Source organism: Dasypus novemcinctus, chromosome 20 (genome assembly GCF_030445035.2).
Source record: "Dasypus novemcinctus isolate mDasNov1 chromosome 20, mDasNov1.1.hap2, whole genome shotgun sequence".
Classification (NCBI taxonomy): Eukaryota; Metazoa; Chordata; class Mammalia; order Cingulata; family Dasypodidae; genus Dasypus; species Dasypus novemcinctus.
This window is the reverse complement of record NC_080692.1, coordinates 23,940,262-23,956,554: the sequence shown is the minus strand read 5'-3', so window position 1 is coordinate 23,956,554 and position 16,293 is coordinate 23,940,262. Positions and strand designations below refer to the sequence as shown.

The window sequence follows — 16,293 nt, the reverse complement described above, 5'->3', positions numbered from 1 at the left end:
GGGGGCCTCTGCATGTCGGGACTGGGTGGGGAGCTTGTCCTCTCAGCCTAGGTGTGTGAGAGGGTCTGACCCCTCCCTCAGCTTTCCTCAGTACCCCCTTACTGCTTCCCCTTTCCCTGGACTCTGAGCAGTGGTTTTCTGGGTGGCTTCTGTCTCGGGTACAAGGATGTAGAGACTGTGGGAGCAGTTCAGCAGTCATCTCTTCTAGTGCTTGCCCTTCCGGGTGGCTGAACCAAAGGACCCACTGAGCCACGATGCCCTCCTCTTCCAAGAGCTTTTGGCAGTCGCTCTTAGCTTTGAAAGAACTATGACCAGAGTTTCCAGAGGAGTTTTCCTTTCCACTGAACTCTGGTTGGATTGTCCCCAGTCTTGATTGGGGGATTGTCCCCCCTTTTATAGCAGAGGGGTCCTGCTACTGGTCTTTTAGTGGACATTTGGTGTCACTGCCTTTGGTGATCGTTGACCCATCCTCAGGTTGGCCTGGTGAGGACAGGTTGGAGACAAGATTCCCTTGCCCTCATTTGGGGGCTCCCAGGACAGCAAGTTTTCATCTTTCCTCCCTAGTCAGGAGGTTCTTCCCTGGGTTTAATGCCAAGACACTGTGGCTCTGGGAGGTCCAGGCAGAGCCTACATCCTGATCATAGGTTATAAGGCCTCATAGCTGAAAAGAACTTAAGATTTTAGCTCTCATGTTGACAGATAGGCCATGGTGTCCCACAAACATAGCAGATGTGAGACTTGTCCCAGATGAGTCCTTGTTCTCATTTCGGAAGTCCTCCCTAATCTGTGATGATGGCTGTCCTGGCCACACTCTCAGCACAACCTGGTGCAACTCTCCAGGTGGGTGGGCACCAACTGATATGATCTGAGCATGTGTAGGGCTCCCTGGGAGCTCTCCAACCCTCATCTTGGGATCACTGGGGACTACATGCTGCTCCGAGATGACCTAGGTTGGTGATCTCTTCCCCCCGTCCATCGCCCACACTCTCATCTCCCCACCCTTCCGCTGGCAGCCCCATACCGGGGCCACGTGTGCTGCAGCTGACGATCGCGGCTCATAGCAGGCCCGGGACCAGAGTACACACCAGTCCCTGGAGTCAGCGTTGAGGTGGCTTGGCAGCACTGTGTGGGAAGGAGGCTGTGGAGTATCAGTTTCCAGTGTTTGGCTCCTTTTGTCTCTCCAGAGGGAGGACGTGGTCTTGTGAAGCCACATGCAATCTTTGGATAGCAGCAATAAGACATAAACAATAAGGCTAATCTCACCAGGAGTGTGCGGCCTCTGGTTCCTGCTGAGAGCCCCAAGCAGTGACCAGGGGTACAAGCCCTGTCCCCCAATCTCTGTCTACATAATCTCTCACAAAAGGGAGGGCTGCGGGATTGCCTCTGGGGGTGGGTGAGGGCCCTCAAGGATGGATGCTCCCCTTCCAGGCAGTATGGGATGGATGGGTCCTGGTGTCAGGAGACCTGGATTCCATTCCTGGCTCTGCTACTAACTAGCTGTGTATCCAAGCCCAAGCAACTCAGCCTGGGGCGTCAGGCTTGAGAAAGATGTGTTAGGTGTCCTGGAGGTCTCTTCCAGAGTCCTGAGGCCAGATGCTCTACTCCTGAAGTTTCACTGTGCCCATCAGTGGGCTCTGCTTGGAGTTGTCCACATGGAGATGCTGAATGGGATGAAATGATGGCACGGTGGAAGTCTGACGCTTGGTCAGTAAAGCTTCCAAAGACCCTCACTTTTAGAGGCTCTTATTTCCCAGGGTGTCTTGGACTTTTCTCCTCTGAGGGGCCCTTAGCGTTACAATACCCTTTGAAATTCCAGGAATATCCATTTCTGTTCCCTTTCAGCTCTGGTTGTGATTTGTGTGCACCACAGTGAGTTTGTGCCCATGTGTTAAGCCTCTAAGAAAGGGAGCAGGGATCTGGAAATGCGGTCAGGGTGTGGGGCTGCCAGGAGACCTGGAGAAGCCCTTCTGTGAGATCTGGCTCTCCTGGAAACTTGAATAACTTGAGTAGAGACAGCTTTAGAAATGACACTTAGGGATAATTGGAATTAGCCCCTCAAAATTGAATTAGATTTAACTTCTGTTGGTCACCATTTACTTTCTGGACCATGACAGCCATTTTCAGAAATTGGCCACAGACTCCAAAACATGTGTGTTGAATTTTCAGTAAACTTCCTTTATTCAGTAAATAGTTCCTGAGCCAGAAACTGTGGTGACTGCTGAGGACAAAGCAATCAGCAGGACAGAGATGCTCCTTGTCCTCATGGAGCTTCGGGTCTGGCTAGGAAGACAGACATTAAATACCCGATGACACAATGATTGCCAAAGTGGGAAGTGCCACGGGGGAGAAGGACAGGGAGCTGTGCAAGCAAGAGCAGGGGACTCAGGCTAATGCAGGGGCTCAGGGAAGGCCTCCAGGAAGAATTAATGTTAAACTGAGACCCAGTAGGAGTTGGCTGGGACGGGAGGAGGGGGGTACTTCGCGATGTAGGAGATGAGAGCGAGGAGGTTCTGGAGTGGGAATCTGGCTGGAGCAGTTGGAAACCCTGATAGGCTGAATAATGTATGCTCCCAAATGCATGTTTTTGGCCTTATTCTGCCCCCTTGAGGGTGAGAGCCCGTGGCATGGTAAGTGGGGTCTCTTGAAGACATTGTTTTAGGTGGGGTGTGGCCCAACTGAATGAGGTGGTGGAAATCTGATCATGGAGGCAGAAGAAATCAGGTGCCGTCAGAGAATGCCATAGCGATGAGCCAAAAGTCAGGGGGAACCCGGAAGGGAAAAGAGGACATAGCATGTGAAGGGAAAGCCAAGGAACGTGAGGATTGCTGGCAGCCGGGAAGCTACTGACTCTGGGAGGAAGCAGGCCTTTTATTTATATTTTTATTTATTTATTAATTATTTTTTATTTATTTCTCTCCCCCCCATCCCATTGTCTGCTCTCTGTGTCCATTTGCTCTGTGTTCTTCTGTGTCTGCTTGGCAGGCCTTTTAGCCTCTGAAACTGTGAGCCAATAAATTCCTCCTAGGCAAACCCATTGTTGGGTACTTGTTTCAGCGGCTGGGAAACCAAGGAGCAGGGCTGTGCGCCTTGAGCTTGGGGTGGAGGGGAGGGATGCTGGTGCGGATTATCACTGGTCCAGCTGTTAAATGAGCCTAGAGAGGGAGGGGGAGGAGTTAGGGTGCGGGAGTGGCTGTCCCTAGGGCACTAGCACAAGATTTGGGCTCTGCTTTGCCCCTTCAGTTTTCTCTCGATTTACCTAGTGGTCAGCAGGTCTGGGAAACCAAGTGACCATAACACAACCTAAAAGCAACGGATCAAGCTTCTGGTGGCTCATCTTGTCTACTTTATGTTAAATTCATTTGTGTCCATTTCAGAAAGTAATATTTCTGGCCTTGTCCTTAAATTGTGGAGATGTACTGTTTTTTGAACTTGTGAATTCCTTCAAGGTGCACAGGACACTTTGAAAATCCTGTTAGTAATTTTAAGAGTGCAAAGCAGGGAGCAAGCAATGTCCTAAACATAATTAATACACTGAATTATATATTTGAATGTGATTAGAAGGGAAAATCTTAGGTCATCTGTGTGTTACTAGAACAAAAATAACATAGGTCTCTATGACACCCTGAACCCTAATGTAAGCCATGGACCTCAGTCAGTAGTACAATTATAGTAACAAATGTACCACATGAATGCCAGGTGTTAATAATGGAAGGTGGGTTATGTGGGAACTTTGTATTATCTGCATGATTTTTCTGTAATAAAAATTAAAATTATAAAAAGCAGGGAACAAACCAAGATTACATATTCACAATTTATTTCTAACAGGAACTGGATTTTCCAAAGTCCTTTCTATCAATCTCAGGTATTTACTGAGGGCTTATTACGTGCTCAGCCCTGTTCTAGGTGCTTGAGGGACAAAAAGAAGTATCAGATATGGTAACTGTGGTCAAGCGACAGCCATTTTAGCTGTGCAAAACTCAGCTCTATAGCAAAGATTGCCATTTATTAAACATTTCATGTCATGGACATGAGAACAGGGACTTCACACACTTTATTTCTAATCCTTGGAATAGTCCTGCAAGGTTTTCTGAGCCTTCAAATACAGACAAAGAAACTGAAGTTCATTTGGGTAAGTAATTTGCCCAAAGTCCAGTATTTGTAAACTCCGGGATTCATATCTTAATCTGTTTGAATCTGAGGCCCAAACTCTTTCCACTCCCTACTGTACCTGAAAGAATCAAAGAACAAAGCGTCCAGGACAGGGCACTTATTTATTTATTTATTTATTTATTTATTTATTTATTTTCCAGCTCAATCCATGTTTTCCTCCAATTTTAGATTCCCAAGTTAGTAAAGAGAGCTTCTGCATCTGATGAAGTTTCTGGTCAGGGCTTTTCAAGTATTCCTTTTCTCTTCGGGAGACATAACCAGTCACACCAGCTAATATTTCACATCAGCTTGTATTACTTTTCTTTTTATGTGTAGGTAACGATATTGTATGGCATGAAAGCAACATGATGACTAGATGTTAGTGTCCCAAAACTGCATTCCAGCTTTTATTTTCACTTAAAACCGTTCCATTTGAGGAGGATAGAGGACAAGCATGCTTTGCTGGAGGGAATTAACTTCTCCACATTGGGAAAGAATTCTGTTTTAGTTCATACAATGTTAGGCTGAAATGATAGAGGCTCTGAAGTCGCAATGGCTAAACAAGGTAGAATTTTACCTTTCTGGAGTTGGTTCAGGGCTGCTATGGCACTCCTTAGAGCCGAGGCCCAGGCTTTCTCGTGGAACTGTACTCTTTCTGGCCTTGACTTTGATCTCGAGGTCTCAGATGCTTATATCTGTGCTCTAGCAGCAGATTGGAGGAAGGAAGAAGATGAAGGGGCAGAAGACACCCACTTGCTGTCTCTGAAGAGGTTACCCAGAAGCTACTTTTTTTTTTTTGTCTTTCTTCATTTTTTAAATATTACATTCAAAAAATATGAGGTCCCCATATATCCCCCATCCCCCTCACCCCACTCCTCCCCCCATAGAAGCTACTTCTTGACAGTCCACCTACATCACATTGGCCAGAAATCAGTGTTGTGACTACACCAAACTGCAAGGGAGCCTGGGAGGTGTAGACTTGATTCTGGGTGGCCATGCACTTGGCTTAAAATGAAGAGAGTGAGAATGGCTATCGGGACCACTTGCAGTCTGCCACCAAGGCCTTGGGATTTGACCCTTGCCCTACCAATCTGTCTCCAAATTTTGACGATTTGTAACCCCTTATTGGACATTTAGTACACACCTGAGTCAACAATTCTAGATAAAGTGGCAAAAAGGATTCATCATAATTTAAAAATAAAGACAAAATGTAATATATTAAAATCAGTAATAGTCATGATTTCATATTAGTGAGAAGGATGATGCTGTTTTATTATCTTACACTGAAAACATCATGTCTGGGATCACAATGGAGAGCTTGGGTTGCAGTCAGCTTCCCAGATAGTTTCCTTCTTTACCCTCTATTTTCACTAAATTAGAAAAGAGTAAATTATGGTTGGAAGTAGTGAAAGTGGTTGGTGATTCTGACAGTTCTGGACATTCCAAACATAGGTGGGAATGGAAATTAGATTCCACTCCAAAGGCCCCCTTCAGTGTTTTATCAAAATGATGTCACACTTAGAAGATAGAGGGTTGAATATTTCATCTTTGGGCTGTCATAGTGATTGCTTACCACTCATTCATTCTATTTTAGTCCAAATCGATGGCTTCATCTTCTGTTGCAGCCCTTGGGTGTGGTTTTTAAAGATGCTCAGTAACATGTCATTTCTCCAGTAAGAGGAGAAAATTGTTATTTTGACTGCTAGGTGAGAATATTGTCTTTATCACACCCTCTGTGTGGCTTTGGATAAATGATATAAAGGCTTTGGTTTCCTCACCTGTAAAATAGAGAAGTGATAGTGCCAGCTTTTCAGCCTGGTTGGGAATAGTAGATGAGCTAAAGCATGCAGCCACCTAGCTGAGTTTGGGGTCATAATAGGCACTCAATAAATGTGGTGGTGGTGACTGCTATTGTTATTATTTTCAAGGTATTTGCAAATCCAGGCTATCTAAGCCTTTCATACCAAACAGTTCAATCTCCTTATGAAACTCCAGTTTGTTTTTCTACCCTATAAATTAGGAGATTTTATTGCTGAGGTGGGGATAGTGTCTGAATGTTTGAATTACTGAAGACGCTGTGATGCTGCCATTTGAAATCACAGAAATAGTCTTCACTTGCGTTCTGAGAGTCATAGAAAAATCTTTTCATCTTATTCTTCATTTCAAAAACACATGTGAGCACGTTAATTGTCCGCCTGTGTAATTCGGGGGAGGGGGAATGCTGTCTTCTACTCACCCCCATTTCTCTGCCTGGCACCCTGAAAAGGCCGGTGGTCAGAGGTGGTGAGTTGATGGTTTTCACAAATTTCTTCAATGCTCAAGTGAGATCAGAGGCCATATTGTTGAATGCCAACTGTTCTTTGTGGATTAAGCCATGGAATGATTTTCAAGAGAGTCTACTGCTTTGACTTGGACAGTAATATCTTTGCTGAATGCAGAGTGGGCGCCTTTTCCTGTTTTGGTCTCCACGCATCCTGCTTCACAAAATGCACATGTTGCATGGGCTTTCAGGGGGTACATGGAACCCAAAAACTCCTGTGTAGCACACTTGCTACAACGTGATGCACACTCTGCCCCTCAGCATGACAACGTGTTCACAGATTCTATGTGATTTCCCAGTGCCATTGAATGGAGGAATGTTGCTATCAGCTTGTTCCAGTTTCTCATTGAACACAATGTTTATGATTAGTTGTGCAGGTAGTTTTATAAGCTTCTTACCAGCCAAGGGACTTATACCTGTTTTTCCTGCTGGTTTTGGTTTCCTTTGAATCTTTAGTGGCAAAGTATATTTCAGTTAAAACTAAAAGGCATTTTTCAGTGTGGGCTTGTTCTGAAAAAACTTTGAGGTCATTGTGCTTTATTGGAGGATGAGGCAAAATCCCTGATGGCTCCATGTCATAATCTGACAAGTCTTTGTAACAGGCAGTGCGTTGTGACGAGGGCCATGTGGACTGCTGAGCCAGTAAGACCCAATTTCCAAATACATGTCGCTGTATTTCCTTTCCTTCTTTCCATTTTTGAAATGGAAACCAATACACTCTCCAAATCTCTTCTTGTGGGACATAGATTTGTGTAACCACACTGGCGTCCCACTTGCAATTTCTGTTTATGACATTACTTTGACTTGAACTATTTATGTTATATATGTCACTACTTTTAGGCTTCAGTGAACCACTTTTGTGATTGGGGGCTATAACACAACACAATATAAGAACAAAAAGACAAACTAAACAATAAACAATGAAAATGTGTGAGTGGAGACAAGTTGCAGGCTGTTCACTAGCTGAGGTAAGCTGACCAGCTGTTAGGAAGTGTGTAATGGGATTTCGGTGAAATCATAACTACTTGCACCGCAAATCTCTGAACAAAATTGTTTTCTTTTTTCCCTCTGAGACCACCAAACTTCCAGGGGCCACGCTTTGGGAACAGTACCCTACAGCCACTGATAAGCACATGTCTGGACTAGAACTGGCCAATAGGGCACAGGTAAAGGGCCTGGTCCCTGATGAGGTTTAGAAAGAACAACCACCAGGAACTGAAGGAACAACAGGTCTGGGCTTCTGGTTTGGGGGTGTTGGGGAGCCAGGAATTTAAACTATGTCCTTATTCGTGTTTCTGTTTCTTCTTGCTTTGTACCTTACAGAGTAAAAGCCAGGGATCCGTCTTTGTCCGGATCCACGCCCCGTGGCAGGTGCTGGCCAGAGAGGCAGAATTCTTGAAGATCAAAGTTCCCACCAAGAAAGTATGAGCATGTTTCTTCTGGGCTTTGGGGCCTTGTGAGGGCTGGCTGGATGCTAATAGTTTGGGAACAGGGCCAGGTGGGATGTGGGTTTTGTGGACTTGAATTCACACTTGCATCCCCAGGGAATCGAAATATGTGGCCACGAGGTGGGCGGGACAGGGAAGAGAGTTGTGGCGGGATGCATGGATGTATTTGGGGGCTGTGCTCCATGGGAGACCAGCACTGCCCTGGTCCACTTTCTTAATTCCTCTGCCATACCTCCTTTCTCCCTCCCCCCATGGTCTCCCTACACGGCCCAGGCATTTCTGTAGAGTGAGTGTGGCAATGAGAGCAGACAGCAAGCTGTGCTGATTGGGTCAGCTCCGGGCAGGGCCATCAGCCTTGGGAGGACACCTATGCTAGCTCTGATCCTGCCACTGTATGTTGTTGTGTGACTGCGGGTTTCACTTCCCTCTTCTGTAAAATTGAAGATTTCTTAATCCAGTGAGCTTATCCAAATCATTTTGAAATCAGCAAGTGTTTTCAAAATACTCATGCCAGTGTCCCACCCCTGTGATTTTTATTTAGTTGGTTGGTATGGAATGGGGTCCTGGTATCAGTAGTGTGACAGAAACCCCAGGGGGATTCTGTGGGTTGAGGACCATGCAGTTTAGATGACTTCTGAGGTCCTTTTCAGCCATAAATATCTATGTACAATTAGAAAACTTCCCCAGGGAATTCCTAGTTGCCCTATCTCCTTGTATAACAAAATCCAGCAAATAGCTCCAAATAGAAAGGGAGTATGTGCCCACATATCCCCATTTTTTCATATTAGGTATTATAGGGGGCAGCTGATGGCAACGTGGCTCCTGACTTAGTCTTGGATGGTTTCTTTTTCACTCTGTGGTGTCCTAATTTGGCTAACTCTTTCCCTTCTTGTTCTTCTGTCTTCCTTCTAACCCCAATGTACTTTTCTCTTTTCTCTCTGGTTTATATGAATATCTTGCATTCTCTTAATCTCATTCTATTTGTATCTTGCCTCCTATTTTTTTCTGCTGGCTGATCCTTGGAAAGAGGGTGAGCAAAGCCCAAATGTCTGTGCTCTTGTTTCTGCCCCCCAGAAGAACCCTTTTAGCAGGAAATCTAGATATGTAGAAGAAGCATATGACCTTCTACTCTTGCCCTCTTCTCCTCCCTTTCTTCTTTGTTCTCCTTCCCATCCTCCATTCACTCCCATGCTTTCCCTCTCTTCTTCCTTTTTCCTCCTTCCTTCCACCTCCCACTCCTGAGGCCTTTTCCTATCCTCCCTCCCTGTTCTTTGCACCCTATCACACCTCTCATTTCTGTAGCACCTTCTTCTGCTCCTCATTCCCAGACTTTGCCCCAGATAGTGCCAACCTCTGGCTGCTCTGGTCTCTGCCTTGTCTTTTCACAAGCTCACAACTTTGAGAGCGTGGTTCTGCTTAAATGACATATCTGCCATCAGAGTTTAAGTGTACCCATGCATTTAGCCTTTTGGAATTTACCATCTGTAGTGTAGGGACTGTCTGCACTTGAATTTGCCGATGAGATGATTAGGGGGAGGGCATATTATAAAGCAGCCATCTCTGACTTCCCTCCTTCCTTTTCATGTGGCAGCCCAGGGTGGTAGATATTCGTACCCAACTAGTCCTCAGAAGACCAGAATTTTGGTTCTGCACTTATAAGAGTACATAAGTGCAGTGACTTGGTGATGTCATCTCATCTTTCAAAGCCTCAGTGTCCTCATCTATGATATGGGCATAATAGCACCTGTCTTGTTTTTCTTAGAAGATTGTTGTAAGGATCCAGTTCTTAATTGGTGCTATGGAAATATAGTGTATTTTTGTGTCTGTTTTCATAAAGATTTTTGTGTGCATTCTCAATTTCTGGTTCCCAACCAACTTCCTTCCTGACCGAATAGCCCATCAGCACTGAGGTATTCCCAGTGTAACAGTCTTTCGGAAGACGTGAAGGGTAAAGAAATGACCTCTGCCTTCAGAGAGCTGATGGCCAAAGAGCATGACAGGAAAAGGGCACCTATTCAGACACAGAGCACTGACTGAATACAGTGTTGATTCACAACCTATTAGCACAGCGCAGGTTCTATTGTGTAAACATCATGGGGTAGGAAGTGGGAGAGGCCGAACCACAGTGGTTTCTTCCAGAAGGTTTCAGACATAACAGGAAGAATTTCCCCCCAGAATTCTGGGTCCCAGACTCGACACAGGTGCACTGTCCTAGCATCCCTCCAGGGGTTCAGCCACAGGGTCCTGGACCTTCTGTATTCATAGCACGCAGTGGCTGGTGGTTGACCTCGAAGGAGGATCCTAAGCAGGGTTATAACTTTTAGTGTGCTGGGTAGGATGCCTATATTTACAAAAATTAATCTGAGATCCTGATCCCCAGGGGTGTGTTAAAGTTAAAGCTAAATTGGGAGAATAGCGAAGAAGGGCGAGACGGCCATCTGCGGAGGGCTCGTGTTGGGTCCAGTGCATTCCTCTCCTGTTTAAATGCGGTTGGGAAGTGACTCAAGTGAGAATGAACCACACTCTGGGGGAGGGGGAGGGTGAAGGAAGAATGAGGCATGGCGTGGGATGAGCGCCGCATCTTCCAGGCCGGTGGGGGCCTGGATCAGAACTCAGCGGGGTCCGGAGAGACCAGGAAGATGGGGCGGAAATCACAAAACCGAGATCTCAAACCTGGACAAGCCCGTAGTAATGCGTCCAGGGACTCGGAGTCCTGAACACAGATATTAACTGGGAGGGGAATCTTGGAAGGAAGCATTTGTTTTCCAAAAACAACAACAGAAGAGCCAGCATTTTGAGAGGGACACTCAGCATCCATGCACAGGAAGGAGGTGGGAAAGCCTGGGCTTTGGCTCTTGGGCAGTCTGGGGAGGTTCAAATGGGCATTTCAGGGCAGGTGGCTTTCTCACCTCTGCTCACAACCAAGGTGGTCCTTCTAGATGGCGGTGAACATGCATGTTTCTTTCTCATTCACTTTTTAAATATATATATTTAAATATATTATACATACACACACATCCTCAGACTGAATTATTCCCCAAGTCCTGCCTCCAGCAGAGACAAGGCAGGGGCTTGAACAGGGGGTAGATAACAGTGTCTATTAGGGGAGACTTTCTTGTCAGTGACATCATGTCAATCCAGCCAGACTTGGAAGAAATGACATGCCTGAGATGGGTGAAAATCACTTGGGCCCAGCCTGTCAAGCTTTTGTAGCTATTGTTAAGTTATAGTTGAGTTCTAGTGCAGGGGTCACATACGCTGTCCCCGGGAGCCTTAAAGTAAGGACATTTCCTCATGAGTCCATTGCCTGCAAGGTGATATTGTTGACTTCCAGCAAGTCATATCTTTTAGGAAGCAGGTTTGGAGCTCTGTTCGTTTCCAATGCAGGAATCATAAATCTCTAAAGGGCTGTTGTAAGGAGTGGTGATGATCCAGGTAAGTTGCCACGTGGAGAGGCATCACTGGCCAGTGTCTTTAGTGTTGGAGGTGGGGATCAGTCCCTTAAACCTGCCAAGCCCAGGCGCATAGTCCATGGAGAGGGGAGCAGATGGCCTTTGGATTGTGAGCTGGTGGCTTTCTGTTCCCGAGCTCCTGGCTCCTCGGGGCATCTGTAAACACGATGGCTCCGAGTATGAGGACCATGATGCCGTCACTGGGAAAGGCAGCAGGGGACTGCTTAGGACCCTCGTGCAGCAGGGAGGGCTCGAAGGGCACCATTTCAAGGGACAGAAGCAAGTGGGTCAAGTGGAGACGTTGCGTTCCATTATGGCCTCTGCCCATGAACCTGGGATTGTTTGATTAATATCTTAGCCATCTTCCAAAAGCAGGCCATGAGACGTATTACACAGAAAGACATGAAAACAAATGGATCATTTAAAGAAGGACAAATTTAAAAGAGAATCATTGAATTGTGGGCGAAGTAGAGTGGTCCAGGGGAAATGATACTAGAAATAGAAAATAAGGAATTAATACAAGACAAATTTCATTCTGAGCTTCCATTCTGAGCCAAAGCAGCAAGGAATATGGCTCTCATTTTCTACAGAAGTAACCATCTGCTTCATCAGAGCAGATAAACTTTTTCTTATAGCTAAAGCCCCATGGTCATAAACAATATAAGGAACTAGCTTTTGGAATATGAGTTCACATAAAGTGCCAGAATGTTCTTTGTGTGACTATTTCTTAAAGTGATTTTGGATAAAAGCTGAGGATGCAATTTAAACTTTACTTTAAAGAAAGTAATATACGTAAATTTCTGATGAGTGAGCAGACTTGACTCAAAGATAAAGATTTGCGCAGAAATGCCATTAATACTCTAATTCTCCCCATGGACCCCATGTTTTGAAATATTTTGACCTACTAAACTGACTTTATTAAAGAATAATTCATCTGCTCATTTTTGTTCATTGAAAACATTTATGATTGCCATTAAGAATTTTCTGATCAAATATGAGAAAACTGGTGTTATCCCACTGTGCTAATATAATTCCTGTTAAAAAGTGAAGAAACCTGACATTTTAGTTTACCTGAGTGGCCCCTTATGAGGAAAATACTGATTCCACTAAGATTCATAAGTTATTGGAAATAGTTCATAGACATTCATTGATGCCTCTCTAGTGATTCTGATTTGGTAGTCATGGCTTTTCAAAGAGCCCCACAGGAAGGTCCAGTTTGGCCCATGATGTCCATGCAGCCTTAGGGACCCTGCCTGACCAGACACGAAGCATCTCATGCCTCTCAGTTATCCAGTTATCTTCCTCTGGCTGTTGGCTAGGAAGCAGTAGACAGCTCAAGACTTGAGGCTCTGCTAGGCTTCCTGGCTTGCTCCAGAGTTCAGGAATCTACTTTGTGCCTTCTACAATTACTTGAAATAGACTCATTCACTCCTTGACTTTGGATTTTGGGATTGTACAATGGAGTTTTTGAACAAGGTTTAAGAAGGGGCAGGATCATCCTGCATGAGCTTGGCATGTCTATGCCTACTTCTTCATGTTCTTGTTACTAATTTGATGAGATAGAAAGTTCTGGGAGAGGCTCATGTTGGCATGGGAGGTAGAAGGAGACTCTGTGCTGGCTGGTGTCAGGAAAGCTGCTTGCCCAATTCAACAATTATTTTCCCATTCATACTTCCATTTCCAAAGACAGTCAATGGTATGATTAAGTAAAAGCTTCTGCCTGTAAATAAGGATGTTAGCTTTTGAAAAGCCAGTTTGAATTTCATAATTTTTATGTATCGCTTTGACGAGAAAGGTTCATGAACCCGTCAATTCCAATCAAAATGAAAAAAATCTTAAAAAAGCTTCTAGCCATAGGTATAGTGGATAAGCAGATAATGAAATTAACTCCGTTCTAAATATAGCTAATGTTTCTCATGTGTCGGGTTCTTTGGTATGAGTCTGATGCATAACATATATATTTTTAAGACTTCCTCCCTCCCCCCATGGCTCCCTCATCATCTGTTTGCTGGTTGTTTTTACTCATTGTTTTGTTTTTTTTTTTGTTGTTGTTTGGCTTGTTGTCTGTTTGTTTTTTCTTTAGGAGGCACCAGGAACTGAACCTGGAACCTCCCATGTAGGAGGTAGGTGCTCAACGGCTTGAGGCACATCTGCTCCCTGATCCACATTATTTTGTTTTTTGTGGAGGAAAGATGAGGAAATAAAGGGTAGCAAAGTTAAGACACATGTTCAGGGCCATATAGCTTGAAAGGATAGATTCAGGACTCAAATTTATTGTTTGTCTGATTCCAAAACCCTTTCACCTCACTGAAGAATCCAGAACTGGGCTCAAGGTAGCATAGTTCTTGAGGTGTATTCTGTAGAATGGTAGACTTTAGTTTTATGGGAAAAAAGTTTTCATAGTCAAACTAATTATTACCATGCACCTGACCAATGAAAAGTTCTGAGAAGCCTTTCAGCAAAGAGAACTGTTCAATTTCTTCAACACTATTCTCACCGAGCGCCCGTCACTGTCCTGGGCAATCAATGTTCTGTAGAACCTACTCAGGGAATTCTTGATTAAATAATTCCGGAATGACAGGGTCAATGAATTTAAAATTCCATTGTCATTTCCATGCACCAGTTCACTGAATTACTTCCCATTCCTGGATTACAGCAGGCGCTCTCGTCTGTAAAGGAAGGAGGTTGGACCTTAAATTCTGTCATAACAATAAAATGCGATGGTCTGTATGCAGACCAGATGACAACTTGTGAATTGGTTAATTTCCCCCTCTTGTTGATATGAGCTGAGGGACCTGAGGACAGATACTCTTTGGGGTCATTTGTACTCAGTGTACAAATACTTAAGAGTAGAAAAGCCCGGTGCCTGCCGCCTCCTCAAGCTGCCTTTCAGTGAGGCGGTCCGCTGAGCCTGGGCCTCGTCCTCCCCTGGGGCCGCCCTGTGCCCTGAGCCTGGTGATGTCACTAGGCTTTCTCTGAGTCCTCTGCCCAGGACGAGCTGCTCTCCTCTAATGTGTGCCTCTCTCTGTGGAGCCTGCATTGAGCTCCCTGATCTTTTTTCTTTTCTTTCTCTCTTTTTTTTATTACAGCCATTTGGGTTTTATTTATAACAACTTAGAACACACACATCTGATCTAGGAACAGAAATATACAGCGTGAGACTTCTACTCTCTTCCAGGGGGCTGAAGCCTTTTCAAATGCTGTGAATTTCCTACTCATTCTTTGAGTCCCAGGCCAAATCACACTTCCGTCGTAGACCTTCCTTTTCTCCTCCAGCTTGAACCATCTTACCTTTCTGGATTCTTAGTCAACCTACAGTCAGCAATTACCTTGCCCTTTGGCTTTTCTTTAACCGCTTTGGGTGCTTTACTCTTGTATCTCCAAATAGACCACAAGCCCCTGAACGCAGGGACTATATTTTATGCTTTTTAGATTTTCTCTGCAAAGTCTAGCATGGTGCTACTTAAATAATAGATGTTCAATAAATATTAGATTAATTGACCGGTTGATGCCAAATAATGCTTGCTCCCCCCACCCCAGGCTCACCTGCAGGCTTGACCAGCAGCCGAGCTCCTCTCCATTCCAGTACATGCTTCAGCTCACAGCTGTGAAATTCAGAGACTGGCGTCACCACCGAGTTCCCTCCTTACTCTGACCAGTTTTATCAGGCAGTGATTTAATGATTCTATGGGGCTTTGATAGTGGACTAAATCTTCTTTGCTGACCAGTCAAAAGCAGCGGCAACTCCCTGAATTTTCTTAAGGTTGGGGAACACATGGCCCCTCGCTTGTGGGGAGAAGGGTCACTCTCCTCTCAGTCCATTAGACATCTTTCTGGACAAGTTATTTTATTTCTATCCTCAAGAGTTTTGAGATGAAATAGAACCGCTGCTGTTCACATAAGGCCCTATAGACGGGAGTCTTTCCGTACTGTCATTGCCTGTTCCCAAACATTTGTTTTTCATAGAGGCACAGCTTAGAGGGCAGGGTTTACATTTGATATCTTTATGGGCTTTTTGATGCATGCTCTTTGATTGTCATCTAAATAGGCTGGAAAGAGTGTAGAATGCTTGGCCGTTTAATTCCTTTTGTTTTCTGTAATGCTTCTCATCTTCAAAAATCAGAAGGAAAAAAAAAGCTGTGGCACCTAAGTGCTGTGGTTTCAGTGAGGAACACGAGATGAGCATTTAGGCCTGGCAAGAGCACAGGCTGGCAGACCCAGCCTTGGAGCTGTTAGTGACAAGCGTGACTCAGGGCTCAAAAACAGGGAAGCTAAAAATACGAAAATGTAACAAAGTGAATTTAAACTTTTAAAATTAACTTTGCTTTAAACTCACTTTGAAAAAATTGAAATAGAGGTGGTGGTTTTTGTCTTGAAAGCTTTTAAGTAATGCTGGACACCGCTGAGGTAGCCCCTGCCAGCCCGTGCCAGGCTGGGACCTAGGCACAAGAGCCAGGGAGGCCGAGAGCAGAGGGCACTGGGTGGGCTGGCCAGCTCACTTCTCATTCCAAGTGGGGCACTTCTAAGTTTAGTATAACTTTGCCAGGACTAGAGGAGTAAATCATCACCGTCCTGAGTCACTGGGCCATGTGGTCCCTTGGGACAGGGGCCCAGCTTGACGACGACTGGGTGGTGGGGGGCTGGCAGGAGGCAAGAATTGGAGAGGCAGGCAGGGGCCGGCTGCCTCTGGCACCTGGAATCCTATCCAGTAAGAGTTGGGGCCAGTGATATGCAGGCCCATCCTGGCTCCTGAGAGCTGGCTGTCAATTTTCAGGAGTTGGGTGAGCTGCCTCAGCCGTTGGTAACTTGAAATCAGCCGTGGCAGGGATATTTACACCATGGAAATCAGCAAGCCTTGCAAATCAGCTCTCCCCTTCCCTGCCCCCAGGCCGTGGTTAAACATTTGCCAGCCCACTACTGGTAA

At 45.2% G+C, this 16,293-nt stretch overlaps 1 protein-coding gene across 1 annotated transcript in view; it reads left to right on the top strand.

Moving 5' to 3' along the window:
• The window catches only part of ANO2 (anoctamin 2), a 319,432-nt gene that overhangs the window by 56,580 nt on the left and 246,559 nt on the right, over window positions 1–16,293 (top strand). Inside the window, exon 2 of the mRNA XM_071210134.1 lies at window positions 7,793–7,891. Coding sequence (XP_071066235.1) covers window positions 7,793–7,891 — 99 coding nt within the window. The remainder of the gene's footprint in view (window positions 1–7,792; window positions 7,892–16,293) is intronic.